General features: G+C 46.5%; 2 protein-coding genes across 7 annotated transcripts; one reads left to right on the top strand and one right to left on the bottom strand.

Moving 5' to 3' along the window:
- The first annotated feature begins 1880 nt into the window (after window positions 1-1880).
- Window positions 1881-18376, top strand: LOC105693500 (MICAL-like protein 1). 6 transcript variants are annotated; one of them, XM_020856558.2, is made up of 11 exons: window positions 1881-2030; window positions 8384-8689; window positions 10895-11073; window positions 11593-11681; window positions 14255-15897; window positions 15989-16217; window positions 16292-16609; window positions 16712-16847; window positions 17514-17745; window positions 17830-17942; window positions 18035-18376. In XM_020856558.2, exons 2-11 carry the CDS (start codon window positions 8538-8540, stop codon window positions 18217-18219), a joined length of 3276 nt encoding a protein of 1091 aa, XP_020712217.2. In that variant the 5' UTR covers window positions 1881-2030; window positions 8384-8537; the 3' UTR covers window positions 18220-18376. The 6 variants fall into 6 exon arrangements, with proteins under 6 accessions (XP_020712217.2, XP_012268898.2, XP_020712216.2 ...); XM_012413475.3 differs by having other exon boundaries at window positions 1963-2101; XM_020856557.2 differs by lacking the exon at window positions 1881-2030 and adding an exon at window positions 2880-4605.
- Window positions 18248-19921, bottom strand: LOC105693501 (protein-lysine N-methyltransferase EEF2KMT). Its single transcript, XM_012413476.3, has 5 exons — window positions 19701-19921; window positions 19454-19603; window positions 19204-19392; window positions 18608-19112; window positions 18248-18542 (listed from the first exon to the last, which is right to left on the bottom strand). The coding sequence occupies exons 1-5, from the start codon at window positions 19779-19781 to the stop codon at window positions 18433-18435; spliced, it is 1035 nt and encodes a 344-aa protein (XP_012268899.2). The 5' UTR covers window positions 19782-19921; the 3' UTR covers window positions 18248-18432.

Genomic DNA, 19921 nt, shown 5'->3' with positions numbered 1-19921 from the left:
CATGTGATGCTGCAACCTTCCAGCCACGAGGCCGCGGGGATAATCATCGCGGGGGCGGGGGGGGGGGGGAGGGGGGGCGCACCGGGGGAGGGCAAACCAACGTAAGCAAACCAGAGGTGATGACGCGCCTCCTTCGCACGACTCTTATCCGTACCCCGATGTGATGAAAAACGTTCTTTTAACCGAGCCGCTCGTCCCGTCCTATCCCTCCCCCCCGCGTACGTTGGACTCCGCAACGCGCGCGATTCCCGTGCAGATACGTGACGGAGGAACAACGATATCTCTCGCGTTGCGATTTTTAGACGAAAGTGCGTCGTGTGTATTGTACCTGCCCCCCCCCCCCCCCCACCCCCTTCCCCGCAGCTTCCGCAGTTACGGGAATCGTGCGTGAACTCGAACAAGGAGATACCGTGCTTCGGATAGATTAATGCCAAACCATCGGTATTGATCTCTCAACGGTTACAGGGTGTACTGTACGAGTATACGGACGATAGGAGTATTGTACACTTTTTGCCGAAGAACTCTTTCCGGTCTACTTCGAAGGAATTCGGGTAGACAAACAAAGTATTGAAATGAAAATTAAAGCGCTAGAAAATGACCGGATTTCACACGATTTACCGATTTTTTTCCAAATCGGTAAATCGCTCGAGTTACGAACTTAGGGAGAATGAACATAATCCATGTCCGATGTTTCGAGAGGATGTATCAATCACGATCGCGATGTACGTGGTGGCTGATTTTTATTTTCGGCACAAGTTTTTTTCAATCTCCGGGACACTGTATACGTACGGAAATATGTACAAGCCCGCGTGTCCTCGTGCGTGCGCGAATAAGATTAAAGGGGAGCACGAGTAGCCTAAATAGTACTAATTCCTGCCAATTGAGGAGGTCAAGCAGCCGCGATCCTAAAAACTCGCTGCCAACTGACCTCGAATAAAATTGAAGCGACCAATTTCAATGGTCTTTAGCGTTGGAACGGCGCGGACTGAAACGTCTCGAGCTGCACAAAAATGTCGGATGTACACGGAGTCGGATTATTCTGGAAAGAAATGAACGAACGAATTCGAGACACTCTTCCGATCGTCGACGGGTACGGGAACAACTCTCGATCGGACGATTACTTCCTGCAATTAACGGTCGATCTGTTTTTTTTTTTTTTTTTTTTTTCGTTCACCTCCGCTCCGTACCCGTACTCGGAATTACCTCCGGATGATATCCTTGAACACTCTGCCCATATAAGCGACCCGGCGTTGATACCGCTCGCTCTTGTACCGAGAGAACGTCCGAAAGATTCACTCGATTTAGGAGCACGGAGGACGAGGGTCCGACCTCGCCGGACCCTCGACGAGCGACCGCCAAACGACTCGGACTTCCTGGGTAATCCGAGGGTCGAAGATATTCCGCGTCCACGTGCACGCCGTCTACGTTGAAATCAATTATTCTCTCGCCCCTGTGCGAGATGTGCGGTGTACACGGCGGATGACGGGGATCGGAATTATTATTCCTCGGCACTCGTGTCGTACATGTGCAGCCGATCGCCGATACGCCGCGGCCATCTAGGGCGATCGTGAATAAAACGCGATCGGTCGTTGGTTTTGTTCGTCCGTCGCATTTTCATTTGTAATTTCTACACCCGCAGAAGTGAGGAGATATTACGCGTACAGCGGGAGGAATGGGAACAGTGTGTCAAACGCGGCGAGCGTGTACCGCCGAGAGGGGTAATCGCGGTGTCGAAGATTAATCAAGCGAACGACGCCGGACGTTTTCCTACACGTTAATATTTTACGGACGATTGACAATTGAATAGATGCCATTTTACGTCTGGGCCCATTTCCCGTCGGTAGTGCGCCGCGACACCGGCCCATAGATGATTTTTACAGAAGCGAAGAGAGGGAATGCGAAGGTGGGGAGAGAGGGAGAAAGAAGTTGTACGGTGTACGCGGCCACACTGGCGAGTTCGGCATGTCATTAGAGTCGGGAAAGCTCGACCGTCGAGTTCGTAACTCGTTGTGGGTTTTTTTCTTCGATCCGTAAGTTTTTTGTTTGTTTGTTTGTTTTTTTTTTTCTCTCGATTCTTCACTCGATTCGCCGAATCGAAATCGTAAGTTATTTTCGATCCTTTGGTCCACGATCATTTCATCTCGCACTTTCCTCACACAATGCGAAATTACGTAATTTTCACGCATCGTGCGTTCCTGAGTCATATACTATACACGCGTGTAAAACGGATTGGATTTCCCGCACCCGCGTGCTAATGAAAATTGTATGAAATTCACCACCGCTCGATCCACGACGAATATCCATCGTTTTCGAATCTCCTACGCCTATATAAACTACATCCTACAGGTACTGCGTATTTATTTATTTCTCAGGCATCGGCTATCGCGATTGTCCACCGCCCAACGTCCGTTCAATTGTTAAAGAAGCCAATTGTTCGGTTGCATTTTTAAAACGAAACACGGTAAAGTAACAAAAGCCCACTAACGTATTCATCCGATGTTTGTATAATAATGCCACGCCAGCATTATTAGCTGTGGTAGGAAACGCGCGCGCGCGTGTGTGTTATAGGAGTGCAGTCGATGCGTGACTTGTAAACAATAGCGTTTCGATGGGATAAAATGTTAAACAGGGGCAGGAAGTATAAACGAGTCGAAGTTATTTTATTTCAACAGTTTCAAACGTACGGATAAATCAATTCGTGTTTATACGTAGGGAAACGTATACCCGTTCGAAAGTGTCTCAATAGCCGCGGGGCGGGGGGGGGGGGGGGGGGGGGAGGGGCTGCTGTGAAATCGTTGCGAATAATTGACTCGTTAAGAAATCGATTTTATATTTATCGCTACGTGCGGCGCGTTACAATTCCGTAGAGATACCGGTGTTCTATAATCGTTGCGTTGAAATTAATAAAACGGAACGACGACGACGACGACAACGATAACCATAATAATATTATATCGTTTAGAGAGAAGTTTGATCGAATTACGTGTGAGCGGCGAGCCGCGCGGCACTGCGCGGAGATGCGACGAAGAAAGTGAGAAACGCGAACGGCGACGTCGGGACATTGGCGTGAACCGCTTTTGAATAACTGGAACGCGTCGTTGACGACGAAGCGACGTTATCTTCCAGTACATATGTATGTATACGGGGAAACTTTCTTTCGGTTCGCTTCGCGTGCTCGTCTAAACGATCGAAAGCGTTCGGTAACGGTAAACAGTTCGGTATTGTCTTCTGGCACATGTTCGTCTTGCACGCGTTTGCAGTACGCACACCCACCTAGTTTCACACATGTTTTCACACACACACGCCTCTCACATGGATATTCGTGCGTAATATTTCGAAAAATTAACGACCAGAGATGACCGACGACAACGGAGGCGTGAAGAACAAATTTAACGTGCGCATCGCAGAAAACGGGGTTTACATTTCTATGAATATACGTGCGACATGTGCGCCCCGATACAGAATCGTTTATTCATCCGAACGCGCGTACGTACAGGTATACGTGTAGATAATAATTTGCGGAGAAATCGGCGTGAGATATTTGATCGGTTGAACGAACATCCATCTAGGGACGTGTACGTGTTCCGAGAGCCTCGGTTGAATAAATATATACCGCAATATAAAGCGTGGAATCATCGTGCAAACAGTAGAGGCTGCAACGAGAGGCGAAAGATGTATTATGTTAATTGAATTATTTCGATGAGCGCTTGTACGCGCATTTCATACCGATGCACGAAACGCCTCGTTTCTCGGATCTCGACACCTCCGTAGGAATAACAAATACCTCGGCGGCGGCGGCTCAAGGTGTTCGGGTTCGGTGTCGATGCATCCGCGCCCACCTCGCCGTAGTCGGTGATTACCTAACCAGCTGCGGGAGACGACAAACACAGACGACCGACGACAGAAGCGGAAGGATAACGTCAATTTTCCCCGAGAGAAGCGTAGCGGTATTTCGTTATTTTTCGCTTCGGCAAATCGAAACATGACGAGCGAGAAAAAGCGCGGCATCGCGAAGACGGCGGCGCAATTTCATAATTTCAAATAACCCGAGCCAAAGATCGCGCGGCGCATTGTGGGTCCCCGATCGGGGGGTCGTATCCACGTGATCTCTGCCGTGTAGCTAACAGATGGCGGGGCGGAGCCGTTATCGGTCGAACTTCGGATACCGAGGGAGACGGGGTGGCCGGCTCGGTTGGTAAAAAAAGTAAAAAAGCTTCGCGTCGCCGCCCGCCGCGTCGGTGGCGCCAAAGCTGGACAGTTGAATGCGGACCGCGGGGCCAGAAAACAAGCAACCTGCGAGGGGGTCGGCAGTTGACTTTCAGTCCCAAAACATCGAGATCAACGGCAGCGCGCGTGCCCCGGCAATAGCGATCTCGAGTATCGGACGGAGGGAGGCGTTATCAACGAGGATAGTTTACGTGGTATATTTTTTCGTTCGCTCGGGACGCGGAATCCGCTCGGTGGTCGTCGATCGCGACCCTTTTAAATCCCCAAAGAACACGTGTGTACTCTGTGTGCAGTGTGCGACCGAGGAGCTCGGCTAAGCGTGTAGCAGTTGGTGCAGGCAGCAGGGCGCCCCGGGTTGGGTCATGAAAGTGACGTAAGGTAACTAACGGATTCATGGATGTAATGTAACATTGCTCAACGCAGCGTAGCGTCCCTGTGCAGCAGGGACGGCGGTGTATCGATGCATCGTGTGTAAAGACATACGGCAAAATTCTAGAAACCGAGTCTCCCTTCCCCCCCTCCCCACCCCTCTCCCTCTGCTCTTACTCTTTCTCCCTCTCGGCTTCTTTTATTCCCTCCCTGTCTTCCACCCAGTTCTCGCTCGCCGGGTACAAGTAAGCCCGCCTGTTAGCCGCTGCTTTCCCACGGTATACCTATATACCCCCCCGGTATAATCACGTAGAAGGTAAAACGAATAGACCGCTCGTACGGTACACGACGCAACGACTCGTGTTCACTTTTTACTCGCAATCGCCAGTTTCCACGGTACGCCTGTTACGCGCGGTACGGCTTTTCGTACGGTTTTATCATCGGCGTTGACTACTGGACAGCGCTACACCGAATCAAAACAAAACCTGACAATAATCACATCCGGCCGAATCCGACCGTCCACGAACGGTACCCCAGGCTTTCCCGATCAAAGAGAAGGAGTGAAATCCCCTCCGGCTTCTGGAATTCGTTCACCCGGCCCTCGACCGACGTCCGAAAATTTGGCGGAAGAAATTGGTAAATTTTTCAAACATTATCAACGAGCTTGTTTGTTTTTTTTTTTTTTTTTTTTTTTCATTTCTTACTCCGCGCGTCGTCTCGTAGACGCGATGACGAACGTTCCCTTATCGCGATACCGATCTCGCCTATATTACTAATTGCACTTATCCGACCCCTGCGCACTCCCAAGACGTAGACATACCTGAAAAACTAATGTACGTAACTCCGATATAAACGACGACATAATATCATATACCTGTACCGCTATATTCCACGAAGAGTGGAAGACAGGTACACTGGAAAGTGAAATCCATAAATTGATCTGCTATTTCGCAACGTGTTCTCCCGTCTCCGCACCTTCTTCGTTCACCTGGTGGCGTAGATTATATCGTACCTTCCTAGCTGTTCCCGGTGAAAAGGTTTGTAGGCTGCGCGCGGACCCAACTAGAAGATGGGCTCTGAAAGGCGATGCGAGTACAAGAAAAGAAAAAGAAAAAAAAAAAACAACACCATTCCCCAAAGAAATTCCGTCGGTTACCGTTCTCGCTGGATCAGGTTTTGGGTCGTAACTCAATAGCCGGCCGCCCCGCGAGTTCCCCGGTACGTTTCGTTGCACTCAAGACTCAATTCTTGCCGCTGTAGTTGTCCGAGGTTATTGTTCCGGGCTTTCGGTTGAGCCTTATAAAGAGCCGCATCTCGGGACTTTTTTTTCCCATTGTTCGACGACCCTTAACCGCACCCAGGCGAGGCGACGAGGCGAAGGGAAACCTGCGGCGAACGAAACGCCGACTTTCGTCCCACGGGTTTGCCGCCGAACGGCGGACTCTGAAATCGGCGAAACGCGTGTACCGAAACACGTGCGGGGAGCGGTTCTTTGGCTCGAATTCCCTCGAATCTTCGGCGAAATTTAAAAAAAATCCAGAACACGACCGGTGTCGGTTCCCCGATTGATACCGCGCGCTCGATGATAGGGCGGCTCTCGAATCGCGTGACCGCTACCCGATACCCCCGTGCTTCTTGAAAATTAGATTCCAGGAATAAGAGGAGAGAGCCGGGGAGTCGGGATGATATACAGGTTTATACTCCGCCCCGTATCTTTCTGGCTTCCATAATTCCGATCGGCGTGTTTCACCTCGACGCGCCTTCCGGTCTTTTCAGAGTTTCCCTTCCATCGCCCTTCGTGCACCCCCGATTCAGCGTCGGTCGAGATTCCTGGCGCACCTGGCTGCGGGTACCTTCCCGTGTTCGAACTTTGCTCTACCTCTGCTGCTGTGACTGCGTTTTCGAGAGAAAGAAAAAAAAAACAACCCGCTTCGTCATCTTTTATTTTTCTACTAATCGGTCGAACGAACGTAAGCCGCATCTGGGTTCCCGTTCGTTGTATACATATGTATATCTTTACTCTGGTCCTGGTGCGTGAATCGGTAAATTGGTAACAAAAAAAAAAATATATAGAAATACTGAAAGAAACACCCTCCGATACGAGCAACCTTCGCCACGCTATCGGGTATCGACTATACGCTGATATTTATAGGAATAACGCGAACTCGTGCCTGTCGGGGTGTGCAGCACGGTAGAAACCAATCGCTCCACGCTGTCCGAGACTGTTAACTGTAAAATTAATGGTATATATCAAGGGCGTCGTTGGCGCACCGCGACAACGAGAACGGCAACCATAAACGAACGACGCTATACGTATACAGGTGACCAACAACGACGACAACAGTCATCTGCCTTTTTTTTCGTCCCGGATATACCTGTCGAACAGTTTTCAGAGATTACGCGATCCATTGTACGTACACCCGTAGCTCGCTCGCCTTTCTTTCCATTCGCTGTCGAGGCCGTTGGATGTTACACGTACGTATACGTGCAGTGTACTTACGGGTACTATGGGTTTCTATTCGGTTTCCAGCGATTCTAAAAAGGCGATAATCGGTCCCTCGCGCCACGCGGAACCTGATTTCCCGTTTCCCCCGATGAACGACGACGATCTCCACTTTCAGTTTTAATTCAACGCTCTCCTCGATTGAGACAATTTTCTTCGCTTTACCGCTTCCCGAAATTCGGGGGCGAAAAACAAAGTCTTCGCACCGTGGCGCGGGTCCCATTGCACGACAAGTATGTCCCGTACCTATCTCGTGTACTCGGTGGTCGATTTCTCCGGCTGTGACTTTTTTCTGTACACTCCTCTACGATCGTCGCTGCCGAAGTATGCGAGGTGCGACGCGCTGCACGTCTCCGCGGCAACACCTCGATCACGTTTAAAATAACGCGACGGCCGAGCAACTAAACTCTAAATGATATACGTATGTATAAGTGGCGAAGAAATTCAAAAGAAATATGCACGTGTAGGTAAATAAAAGTAAAAAGCTATGCAAGAAAACGCCCTCTTTTCCCGGACGACCGGAAGACCTAGATATTTGAATATATATCCATCGGCGAAATAAGCGTTCGTTATAATTCATCGACGTGTGTAGCGGATCATGAAAATAATCGGGTAGAGAATCGTATACGCAGATCGTTCGGTACGTCGTAAATTCGAATCGGAGTAATTATAACGATCGAGAGCGGAGGCGCCGATAAATGAGCCGCGATTTCCTGCATCTCGCTTGGAATATTTTCACACCACGGTCGGAATATGATTCGAATAATCGTCGGCTATTACCGACTCTGCATTATATGTATGTATGTATTTACATCGGGTGGAACTCGTGTCGGAGGATGCGAGTCCGCCCCACCTGCGTCCGTACGTCGCTCTAGCGAATGTAACGGAACTTAATTAATACCGTTTAACCTACTGATTGTTTTTTACTCGAATAGCGAATAGAATTTGAATTCGTTACGTTCGTGACGTAGCGCTGTTGGCGGCGCTACGCCGATGAAATATGCGCGCCCCTTCGCCCGCGCGTTATTAATCGAACGAGAGACAAGGTCGAGCGACGCCATATACATATAGATATCCGCGAATCAATCGCCAAATCGTAAATCCGGATAGTCCTCCGCGAATGCAAATATTCAAAATCCCTTCCCAGACCGTCGCTCGCGCAACCTCTAAAAATAGCCACACGCACTTTTCTCGTGACTAATATACACGCCGCATTCGTGCCGCACTAACTGTGATTAATTTTTATCCATTAATTTTTTTTCTTTCGTTTTGCCAAACACACAGATACACATCCCCGTTGGAATCGCAACGAAGCATTCGCCATTCCGCGTTGAAGAATAATCGTACAGCGCCGGGGATCCCCCGGAACTGGAGTGGAAGTAAATAAAAGAAGAGAAAATAAGAGAAAAAAGGAAATAAGGAAGGAAAAATCGAAGCGATGGGCGAACGACGGGGTACGAAAGCTCTGGAGTTGTGGTGCCGACGCATAACCCAAGGGTACCCGGGGGTCAACGTGCAAAATATGACAACGTCGTGGCGCGACGGACTGGCCTTCTGCGCGATGATTCATCATTTTCGACCCGAACTCGTGTGAGTATACGTATATGTATATATGTATAATATACATACGTACGATATTTCATTATGCGCCGACGATGCGCCGCCGCGGTGTATCATTTCATCTTTACATCTCGCATCGTCGCCTATCGTCTACACCGCGCTCATGTGTACACGCGTATCGCCGCGAAGAAGCTCACACACAACGTAGGCGACGCATCGCGGGTATCGATATCGATCGACGATACGCGCGTTGCGTCCTTCGCGATTCGCGGAGCTCCTCCGACCTCACAGGTATTATTGTACGGCGTGCATTGTCAGGCCTATACCGTATGACTATATAAGTATACGTTGCGAACGAAATTGTTTACGGAGAAGACTTCGCCGTTGTTATACGTTGTACGTACGTATGTACTATTCCAGCTGCACGCGCGAAGAAATCATTCTACCGTGCGGAGAAAGTACGCGTGTAATTATACAATTGCGTGAGTTCGTGAAGCTCCGGAATATTTTTCTCTTATACCTGGAATAATTCGTCCCACCGATCTCTGCGGAAACTCTGCGTGTGTATTATATTCGCAACAGCTGATCGGTGTTTCGTTTAGATAAAATTCTTACAGTTAGATTGCATCGGTATTCGTGCATTGCGCTATACATATAGGAGTTATACGAATCGTACAAAATCGCTGAATCGATATCCCTATTGACGAGGTGATCGCGCGACAACATCCGATCCGCGGATTCTCTCGTCTGCGCGGCATATAATGTCGGGGCTATCGCGTTGCCCTTTCGGGGGCGTCCGAACGCGCCTTTTGCCTCGTGCGGATAATATAATAATCTCCACAGTATTCCACTCGGTTGTTGCGAAAGGCGCGATATTAGCTAAACTATAACGCGGCGGAAAAATGAGAAAAACGCGCCGATGACGACCGTGCCAATGATGATTGCCACGATTACGACGGTCTATAGATGACGATAATGATGATGATCCGTTTCGCGCAGAAACCAGCGCGACTAATTGACCGTCGAAGTGTGACGGCGACGACACGGCGGGCTGCCTCTTCGCGCATTTCACTACAGTTTCTTCTCCTAATCCCGACGTCGTCCTTTTTCTATTTCACTGGTTCATCATCCCTGTACGGTACACCGGATGAACGCGTGCCAGCGATTCGCCGGTTGATTAGTCGCGATACTCCGACGTGATGACTTAAAAAGCCACCAACACTCGGTCGATCCAATTTCTTTCTTTCTTTCTTTTTCTGGTTTTGTTTTTTTTTCTTTTTATCTCTCGCAACGACCGTTCGGACATAACTGGGTCAATTCCGATTCGACCGAACACTGCTGCGCCCGCAGGGACAACACCATCGTGTCCAAATAATGAACACCGATATCGCCCCCCCCCCCCCCCCCCCCCCCCCAGCAGAGTTTACGAAAAATCGAGGAAAAACAACTTTCTCCGCGTCTAATCGCTTGCAGACAAATTCCCCTCGGTATTGGGTCATTTTTTTTTTTTTCTTTCTTTGTTCAAATTTACATAATTAACATGCCCCTTCGCTGTAAAGTGCGGCGAACAATTTTGGTAACCGTATCGTTTTTTCTCTCTGTATCCTTCATCCGATTTTTATTCGCCCCCGTACGCAACCCCAGAGCTATCGTTATACCTGAAGGATAACGCGGTGCGCAGGCAGGTATCGGTATACCTATAGGCACAAGGTGTGGCCCCGTCGCGTCGACGTGTGCTGGGCAAGTTGGGCACTCGGGGCCCCGACTCCTCGCGTCTGAGTCATCGGTGGTCGATCCCCGCGGTGCCACGTTGGGTCGGTCGATTACTAAGCCGGGGAGCCGGTTATAATAACTTGTCGTTCGCCTCGCGCCTATCTTCCTTTTACGCGCGTCCCGAGTTATACTCGTTGCCCCTACACATCGAACGACGAGGGCTCCTGCAAAGGATCGTCGTACCGCAAAACTTCCTGCTGTAAAACCCGATCGAGATGTGCAGTACGACGATGTACTTCACCGGATGAAGAAAATGACCAAACATTAACATAATCACCTCCGCTCGGCGGAGAGGCGTCCCACCACTCCACGATTCAATTCGATCCTCTTTTCGTTTATATCTCATTATACATATGTATATACACCATCCGTATTTCAAATTAATGAATACGACCACGATGTACGTTCTCGTATTATTCTGTTACTTTTATTGTTGTTTTTTCTTTTTTCATCTTCACGCAGGGATTTCAACGGGTTGAACAAAGACGACGTCTACGGCAACAACGAACTTGCGTTCAGGACCGCCGAACAGCATCTGGGGATCCCCGCGCTCCTCGATGCCGAGGACATGGCGTCCTGCGCCGTACCCGATCGTCTGTCGATACTCACCTACCTGTCACAGTTTTACCAGACCTTCGGAGGTAATGATAATTAATTGCCGAAGACGCACCTTTCGTCGTCGTCGTTGTTTAGGTGTACGCGTATAGGTGAATAGTAAAGAGAAATGACATTTTCTAACATCTTACGTCATGGCTTCTATGTTTTCACATACGTTAATGATTATAGTATGTGCGAAGTGTGTACACACGTAGTTGTTAGATGGTTAGGTGCAGCAGCCTCATCTGAATCGCGAAGTGAGTTGCTAAATAGGCCACAGCCTTTGTCGTGTTTGCTGCCTGCCTTGCCCGCGTTGCTGTACCGCTGCAGGCTATCTCCTTGGCTTTCTCTTATCGACGCATTTATATAATTATTACTGTGTTGCTCGCTACTATAGCTCGTTGTACTCGATGTTGTTGTACAGTTCTTACGGATGGGAGGGAAATAAAGCTGCGATTCGTCCCCGGGCGGCGATGGGTATTCGTTCGAAAAAGTTTCACGCGACAAATGACTTCGAAATTTTTTTCGTCTATCCAAATAATGACAACGATGTATGTTTTCAGCCCTCTCTCCGAGCCGCCCCGCCGTCAAGAGGACAAAGGAGGAAACCGACGGAAGGCTCGCATCGGTCTCCGGGAGTCCCCAGCCCAAGGTAGAATCCGAATGAAAATACGAATGATTATTTCTAATCCAAGCAATCCGAGAAGCTCCTTGTTGTCGCCGCAGCAGCTTTCTTCTTCCCCCGAAATAATTTTTTTCCTCTTCATATGCGGGTAACCGGTGTTGTGCTTTAACGCGGGAACGCTCTTCCCTCTCGTTATATTGTCATATGAGGGAGCGAATGAAAAGTTACGTCGAAAGAAAGAAAGAAAGAAAAGAAAGAAAAAAAAAAAAATACTCAGCGGCAAATGGCGAGGCGAACTTTTCCGTGAGAGTCGTTCGTCCCCTACGTAATGGGACGAAATATCCGATGATCGTGAATAACGCAGGTACCCGCAAACGGCGGAGGAAGTAACGGGACGTGGTTCGTCGCTGCTTATTAGCAGTCGGAACGTGTACCGTCAGCCACTGACTTCTTGCTCGCAGTAGGTACCCGCACATAGTTGTCATTATGAAGCGCGCCGTTGCTGTTATTTATTTATTATATTTCCTTTATGCCAGGCTCGATCGCCGAGTGCCGCAAGAAATATTACGCTTATTTGACGCTGTTGGAAGTTCCTTTCGGCATTCTCACGTTTTTACAATTCGCCCACTTCTCTAAGTGAAAAAAGAACCTATATCCGAATCAATGGAAACGCTGCGGAGTACGGAGTACACATCACATATACATTCTTCGAGATTCGCGCACCCCTCGTATTAGTAAAGTTATGTAGATGTGAAATATACGAACGCGGACAAGAGTTGGAGACGTAAAAAATCGCCGCGCCCTTTACTCTCCCGCCATCCCCTATACGCTCGTCCTCAACAGTTGTCGTTTTCGTATACTTTTGTTGTCTCTTTTCTCTGTATGATCGTAAAACATGATGTATGGTGACTGCGTGTGAGGTAAACGATGTACCAAAGCCCATTGCCAGCTGAGATTTATTTTTGCCGTGACTTTCATCGCCAATAATCATTTTCCTATTCGCTGTTGTCAGTGCAATCCATTTGTGAGGACGTCCTTTCATTCGAATCTTAACCCTTCACTGTTTATTTTTGTTCTCCAGGAGGAAAGCTTGGACTTAATGGGGCAATATAAACCTGAAATATTCTGCTAGAAGGTAATTGCTTTGTTGTTATTGTTTTGCTTACTTGGTACAACGGCGTTGCATGCTTGATATTCCCAACCGCGCGAATGCGTATAAACGTTTTAGCGAAAAGAAAATATAATAAATCCAGACACTATACGTCGATCGGTTTTTATCACACCATTTACTATCCTATTCTCTATACGTGCCATCGCAGTTATGTACATGTGGGCTGAAGTTGCCTTGGGTCTTTTTTTTTTTTTTTCAATGGTTCTTGGTTTGGTTTCATCCCTCCCGCGGTCATTAAATCCCCCACTTCAACTAACGATAATTAGGTACTTGCAAAACTAAGCAGAATTGTCTACTTGTTACGTTTGTTGTTTGCGCGGGAATAATCGCACGCCAAAGTAAATAGCGTGCGATGATGTATGAGCCCGGTCTTTTTTTCCCCCCCATCGCGCAAAGGACGTTGAACTTTTGACTGGTAAAATTTGGGGGGGGGGGGGGGGCGCACACGACCGTGCGAATAGATACGGTGCTTGGAAGCAACTTTTTATTTCTTCAATTAACATCTTTTTTCTCATTTAACAGAATTCGTTCTACGATGATCCGTTGATCGACACCTCTGCCCAAGTTCCTTGCAAATGCTTGACTTTTTTTTTTTCTGAATCCGAATCTTATTCCAATTATTGGATTTTCATTCATGAAATGACGTCACGTTATCGATGTGAATAATTAAATTGAGGAAAGTAAAATTTCCGGCATTCTAGCGAGTGCAGCTGCTCGAGAGAGGGGCGCCCATTTGGCCTCCTCGTGGTATCTTCTGAGGAAGCAGCCATAAGGCACGTTAGCGCTATTTATATTCCAGTATCGCGTGTGTCGTCCCAGCTGTTGGTTCGGGTCGCGCAACATGCTGACACAATTTGCTCTAGATTCCGTAGTTTCACAAGATATTAAATTTTTGATTTTAGAAAAACGTGAATTGTAAAATAATCGATAAAATGCAGGACGACGATCGTTCGGATCTCTGCAGCGACCGGGCACATACGACCGATTCGGAAACCGAGGTTCGTCGAACATCACTGCACAGTCATTCAAATTTATGTCCAACATATTATTCATTAGCTTGTAGTCGACATTCGCGCGACTTATATGTTATCGACTTATGTGTATAATTGTCGCGACTTGACAATGTCAAATGAAATTTTATTCGACTGTTCCGTTCCGCGTGTAACAGAAATCCATCGGTACTCGATGACTTGGCACGACGAAGAACTAATTCCGAAGCCCAGAACCGGAGTTAATATTAGAATAGTTTCAATTACCTCGGCCCCGTGTGCATCGCGTTTGATTATTAAAATTTCTTCCCTCTCTCGATAACGAGAGAACCTCGCTAACGATCATTGATTAATCCAGAGCGTTCCTTGAACCGGGTGATGATGTTAATCGATGTCAGAAAATGTCTAATCGATGGTCACACCCTCGTCTGTTTATCCAGGTGGGGGTTCGTCTGGGGATGCGGAAGGAGCCGTGCGTCGTTTGTGGGCTGCCGGTATTTCTTGCCGAAAGATTAGTGATCTCCAGGTCCCTCTATCATCGGACGTGCTTCAGGTGCGCTCGATGCAACAACCAGCTAACACTCGGCAACTATTACGAAACGGAGGAGGGCCAATTTTGCTGCGAGACCTGTCCGGACGAAGAGTTGGCGTCGTCGATCCCCGTGATGCATCAGGATTACAACCAGATAGCATTGATCGGCGGAAGTAAGAACGCCGGCGAAGTGTACCCAGCGCCGTACGAACGGGCGCTCAGCGACGAAGAGAAGACGTCGAAGCACACAAATTTCGATGTCGCGGGTGATTCGACGCGTCTCACCCCTCCGCCGGACGAGAATCCGTCGCCATCCCTGGAGTCTAAGACCAGGCTTAATTTTATCACCAGCCATTTGCTCTCCGATAATCGAGAAAGCGAAATTCCGCCAGCGAACGAACGCCTCCTGCCCCCCGCAGCGGAAAATGAGGAGTCACCGCATCCTGTAGATAAGCGGAATGAGACCCCGGACGAATCGAGCCACGCCAGCGCGGATACTAGTTTGTCAAGTTTTCCCGCTTTTCCCACTTCGTCCTCGATAAATTCCGCTGCTTCGCTGACCTTGCCGTCTGCCAGGCCCGTTGAATCCCAACGATCGGACGACAGTTCCGACGAAGACGATCTTCACTCCGGCACGGAGACGGAGACGGTCAGTAAGCACGAGGACGACGGTGTAAATAATGATAAATATTCGAGTAAGATAGTTATTAGCTCTAGCGTTAATCAGCACCCAACTGCCATCGCGACTCATGACGTAGATAATAGAAGTATAAGATTTAACGAGGATACCAAAGACGCGGTCGCTGCCGATAAAGACAAGGCGTACGAGGCCCCTGGTGAACGCCTCTCCCTCGTACAGCAGCGATTGAAAATATTCGAAAACAGTATACACGCCGAAGAAGCCGGCAAAGCAAACGAGCCAAATTCAGTTGTACATAATTTGTCGAAACAAAACATGAACAAGGACGAGCCTAAAAAAGAAGATGAAAGAACCGATCGAGTGACGGGAGAATCCATCGATGACGTCGAGGTCGTACACGAGTGGGAAGAGCCTTCACATTTACCTGGCGAGGAGCCGCTGACAGCTGCTGTCACATCCAAGAAAAAGACAGAGGGCCAGGAACTTCCAGCAGACGCACCCAGCCAAGCCCAGAGCTTGTCCAATATATCGGGTGTGGATTTGAGCGACGCCGTGGATTACCCCGAGGATCTCAACCCCTTTCAGAGTGACGACAGTGACGGCCACGATGGAGAAGAGTTTCGACAACCACCGATTAACGATAAGTCTGACAAAAATTCATCTACGAATCCTTTCGGTAGCAGCGAAGAGGAAGACGGTTGCAAAGAAGTCGCTCCGCCCCGCCCAGCTGTACGCAACAAAACTGCGTCTCGAAATAAGACTGATAAGGATATTCGCGGGACGCAACTGCAGACCAAGCGAATCCTCAAAGCACCACAAATTAGCCTCAACCCTTTTTGGAGCGACGAAGACGACCACGATAGCGATGACGATACCAAGACCACTCCGATCCCAAAACCGCGAACCTTGAAGTGAGTATATCGTGTGATACATTTTTTATGAACGGCGATTAATTTTATCAACGTACACCATTGGTATAATCATCTGACCGCATGTATACAGGCCGACGCCAGAACCGAGTCCCGTTCCACGGAAAACATCGCTCGATCGCAGCGGATTATATGCATCGAACAGTTCTATAGCGAGTACGGGATCGTTGGTTACACCTGGTGGTACTCACCGTAAGAAGAAGCCAGCTCCGCCACCTCCTATGGCGCAGGATATGTTCTCCTCCTCGTCTGCCTTTGCCTCGCCGATTCTGCAATCTGGTGACGAATTGTCCCTCTCAAACGTACGTTTATAGCATATCTGAATCGTAAGATCTCGAAAAAACAATCACAGAAATCACGCTTCATGAATTTTCAGGTAGCTGCATCGCGTACGCCACGTATTCGAAAATCGAAGCCGGCTCCACCTCCTCCGATGTCTACGAGTACGCCGCATAGTACGACCGATTCATTCGTTACGGAAAGTGAAAATCCAGAAGTCGGAGCTTTGGTTTGGGATGATCAAAAAAGTAGCAAAGACGAGATAAATAGAAACAGACAAAGCTTATCCCCGATATCCAACGCGGAAGAAGGCGTTCCACATTACTCGGTATCCTTTGTTGATAAAAGTGCTCAGGGGAAGTGGAAGAGGAAAAAGGGACCCGCGCCACCCCGACCAATTCCGCACAAAAGAAAGGTAATTCCCACATTGTTTACGACGAAGCAATTCCATGACAAGTATGGGGAAAACGCTGCGTTAAAACAGACTTATAAAACGCACATTTTCTAATGCTTCTAGATAAAAGTCATGTCTGTCAAGGACGTCAAATTGGAGCTAGATGAAATTGAAATGCAGCAGCAGGGATTAGAAAAACAGGGTGTTCGACTGGAGCAACTCATTAGGGACAAGTGCGAAACCGGTCAAGAGAGTGAAGGTCAGCCTAATGCTTCGTAATTGTTGATTACCGTTCCTGCAGGGCTGGTAGCAAGTCACTCTCCTTTTTTTCCTCTTCTCATGTGTTCATGTGTTGTTTCTATTTGTTTTTGTGTATTCCTATTTGTTCTTATGTATGACACTATTAGTCACTTTTTGTACATAAACTCCTTTTTTCTACTGTTTCCTGCAAATTATCACCTAATCCTATCTCAATTTTTTCTGGTCATGATTCAGTTTTTTTCATTTTTTTTTTTAATGCAGATAAAAAACAAATCCTCTATTTTGCTGTATGCATTGATAACGATTCACGTTATATGTATGATTATTTCAATGATTTATCTTGATATCTGTCATGATCTCGAATTAAGACAAGATTGTGCTCTTTGTAGTACAGGTATTTATGAAATTACATTTCAATAAAAATACATCAGCTGCTCGAATGAATAATTAAAATTCTAATCGCTTTCTGCTCTAATCAAAATCCAATCTTATTATCACTTTAGTTAAGGTAGTTATTGAGTAATAAATAATACGTATGTGTCGCCAGTCACGTTTAAAAATTAAAAACTTCCTATTCTCACCATCTCTGTCGTTGTAGGCTGTGACCATCCCTGTTTTTTTTTTTTCATGAACAAAATCAAAGAAATTACTTATTCAATTTCAGAATTTACAAGTTTACGCGTGGATGTGGAGGAATTGGTCTTGGAACTCTTTGCACTAGTTAATGAAAAGAATGAGCTCTTCAGGAGGCAGGCTGAACTTATGCTACTTCGTAGACAACAAAGGCTAGAAGAAGAACATGCAGACGTAGAATATCAAATTCGGTGCCTGATGAGTCAACCTGAAGCAACGAAAACAGATTCTGACAAGCAACGAGAAGAAGTACTGATTCAAAGGTTCGAATTTAATAATGCAGTATATTTTAGCCTATTTCTTGTTCTCTCGGAACATCAACAGTCAATGTTGTTAAATATCCATAGATTGGTTGAAATTGTGGAGCGCCGTAATGAAATAGTTGAGTGCCTTGAAATGGATCGTCGTAGAGAAGTTGAAGAAGACAGAAGCATTCATGAGCAGATGGGAATATATGCAGGTACGAAGATTTTATTGCTACGAAAATTGTGACTCCTATTTACTATTATTTTTTTCATAATTTAAACAAACAACATCGTTCTCATGTTTCAGCTAAAAGTAAAGGAGATCTAACTTCGACGAGCGACAGTTCTCGTAGTTTACCTACTTCGAAGAAGAATAAGGTAAAAGAGAAGGTGAAAGACAAGAAAAATAAGAAGAGCCATAAAAAAGATGCCGACAAGGATGTAGATGAGACTGAAACAAAGCTAAAACGTCACAAAAAAAAGTGGTTTTGAGTTTATTTTATTCAAAGTTAAGTCGTTGTTAAACTAATAACGTAGTTTCTCTTTAATACTTTTATAAATATTTTTTAGCACAAGATTTATTATTTATGACTGTGTATCATATATCCAATTAAGCTTAGTAATAAATGATCTGTTTACAGCCAATGAATTCCTATAGCATTTACAACTAGTTCTATCCTTATCGCTAATTATGAGTAGGAATTTTCAAGCGTCTACCTTAAGAATTTTCACTATCCGAATAGGCGTGTCATCCACATGAGCAAAAAACTTCTTTTCGGCGAGTTGAGCTTCGTGAAAAGCCAAGTCATAGGATCCTATAAGTAGTAAAAGAAACCCGATTAGAGTGAATCAATGTTCATTAAAATTTTAAGTTCCTCACCTAACAAATTCAGAAACTTTGATATTGTAGCCACGTTTCGAACTGTAGCAGCGATGATAGCATAAGTTCCGTCATTTCTGAGAAGATGGCACAGTGCTGTAGCTAGACTGTCGAAGCAGGAATCGTCGTACAAGACATCTGCAGCAAGAATAATATCCGGACTCAGAGCAGAACTAGATCTTCTCCAGGAATCGTTTATCTCCTCCCATGGTAAACGAATTGCCTCAACGTTTACTCCATTGCAGTCAAATTTCAACTTGACATCATCTTCAGGTGAACCAATAATTGCGACATGTTCATCATATGATGGATAATTGATGATTATATTCTTGCATAGCATGTTCAGTACAGCTGGATGAGTATCTGAGAATATGTATTCCTTGGGTTCGCAATTACGTAGAATAGTAAGGCCGGTTAAACCGACCCCACAGCCAAGTTCCAGTATTTTCTTTCCAGTAAGGATTTTCCGATTTGTCATGCACCATTCTGCCAAACCTAAAGCAGCCTGAGTCAGAAAATGTACATAGTATGCAGCTATAAAAACACTCAATGCCAGTACCAAGACTTGCACGATCAAAGCAAAGAAGAATTTCTACCTGCCAAGTACAAAGCCCTGTAGTCCCTAAGGAAACAAAGCTCATGCTCTCTTGCAAGGTAATTGCTTCTGTGTCGTTGTATACGAAATGCCTATATTGCGTTGCATTTTCTTGGTGATCCGATACTTGTAGCAGCAGACAGTAAGCATTATACAGATCATCGTGAACTTCTTGGTTACTTTTTTCCAGCTGCAGAAAATACGTTGTGTTAACACTGGTTTCATATTCATGTCAATAATCAGGCACAGACCTCATTGATAAGGAACTTCAAAAATGCCCTTTGGTAAGATGGTTTCATAGGGTATTTTTTGACAAGATCGTAATTAACAGTCTTGTTTAGAATTTTTTCTTGCAATTCCAAGCTCATCGTGTTGTATTCGATGGTGCCAGTATTAGCAGTCTGAAACAAGGGGCCAATTATGTTGGTTACTTATTTATTTCGACACGCAAACGATAATGCATTGATCAACGTGGAAGTGATCAAATAATATACATACATTCCATTGGAGTTTATTTATTGGCTTACAACAAAGAAACTGTTTTTGAAGATTGCCAAGGTCAATATACCCGTCTTCCATTTTTACAAAGTAGTAAAATTGTCGCGATCAATTTTCAATCTCGTTAAAATCAACAAATCAAACAACATGCCATTGCAACAGCAGGGATACGGGACGCGATGAATGAATGAATAAACGGCTGAAGCTGAAGCACAGCTGAA

Source organism: Athalia rosae, chromosome 1 (genome assembly GCF_917208135.1).
Source record: "Athalia rosae chromosome 1, iyAthRosa1.1, whole genome shotgun sequence".
In the NCBI taxonomy this organism is placed as follows: domain Eukaryota; kingdom Metazoa; phylum Arthropoda; class Insecta; order Hymenoptera; family Athaliidae; genus Athalia; species Athalia rosae.
This window is presented reverse-complemented; position numbering and strand designations above follow the sequence as displayed.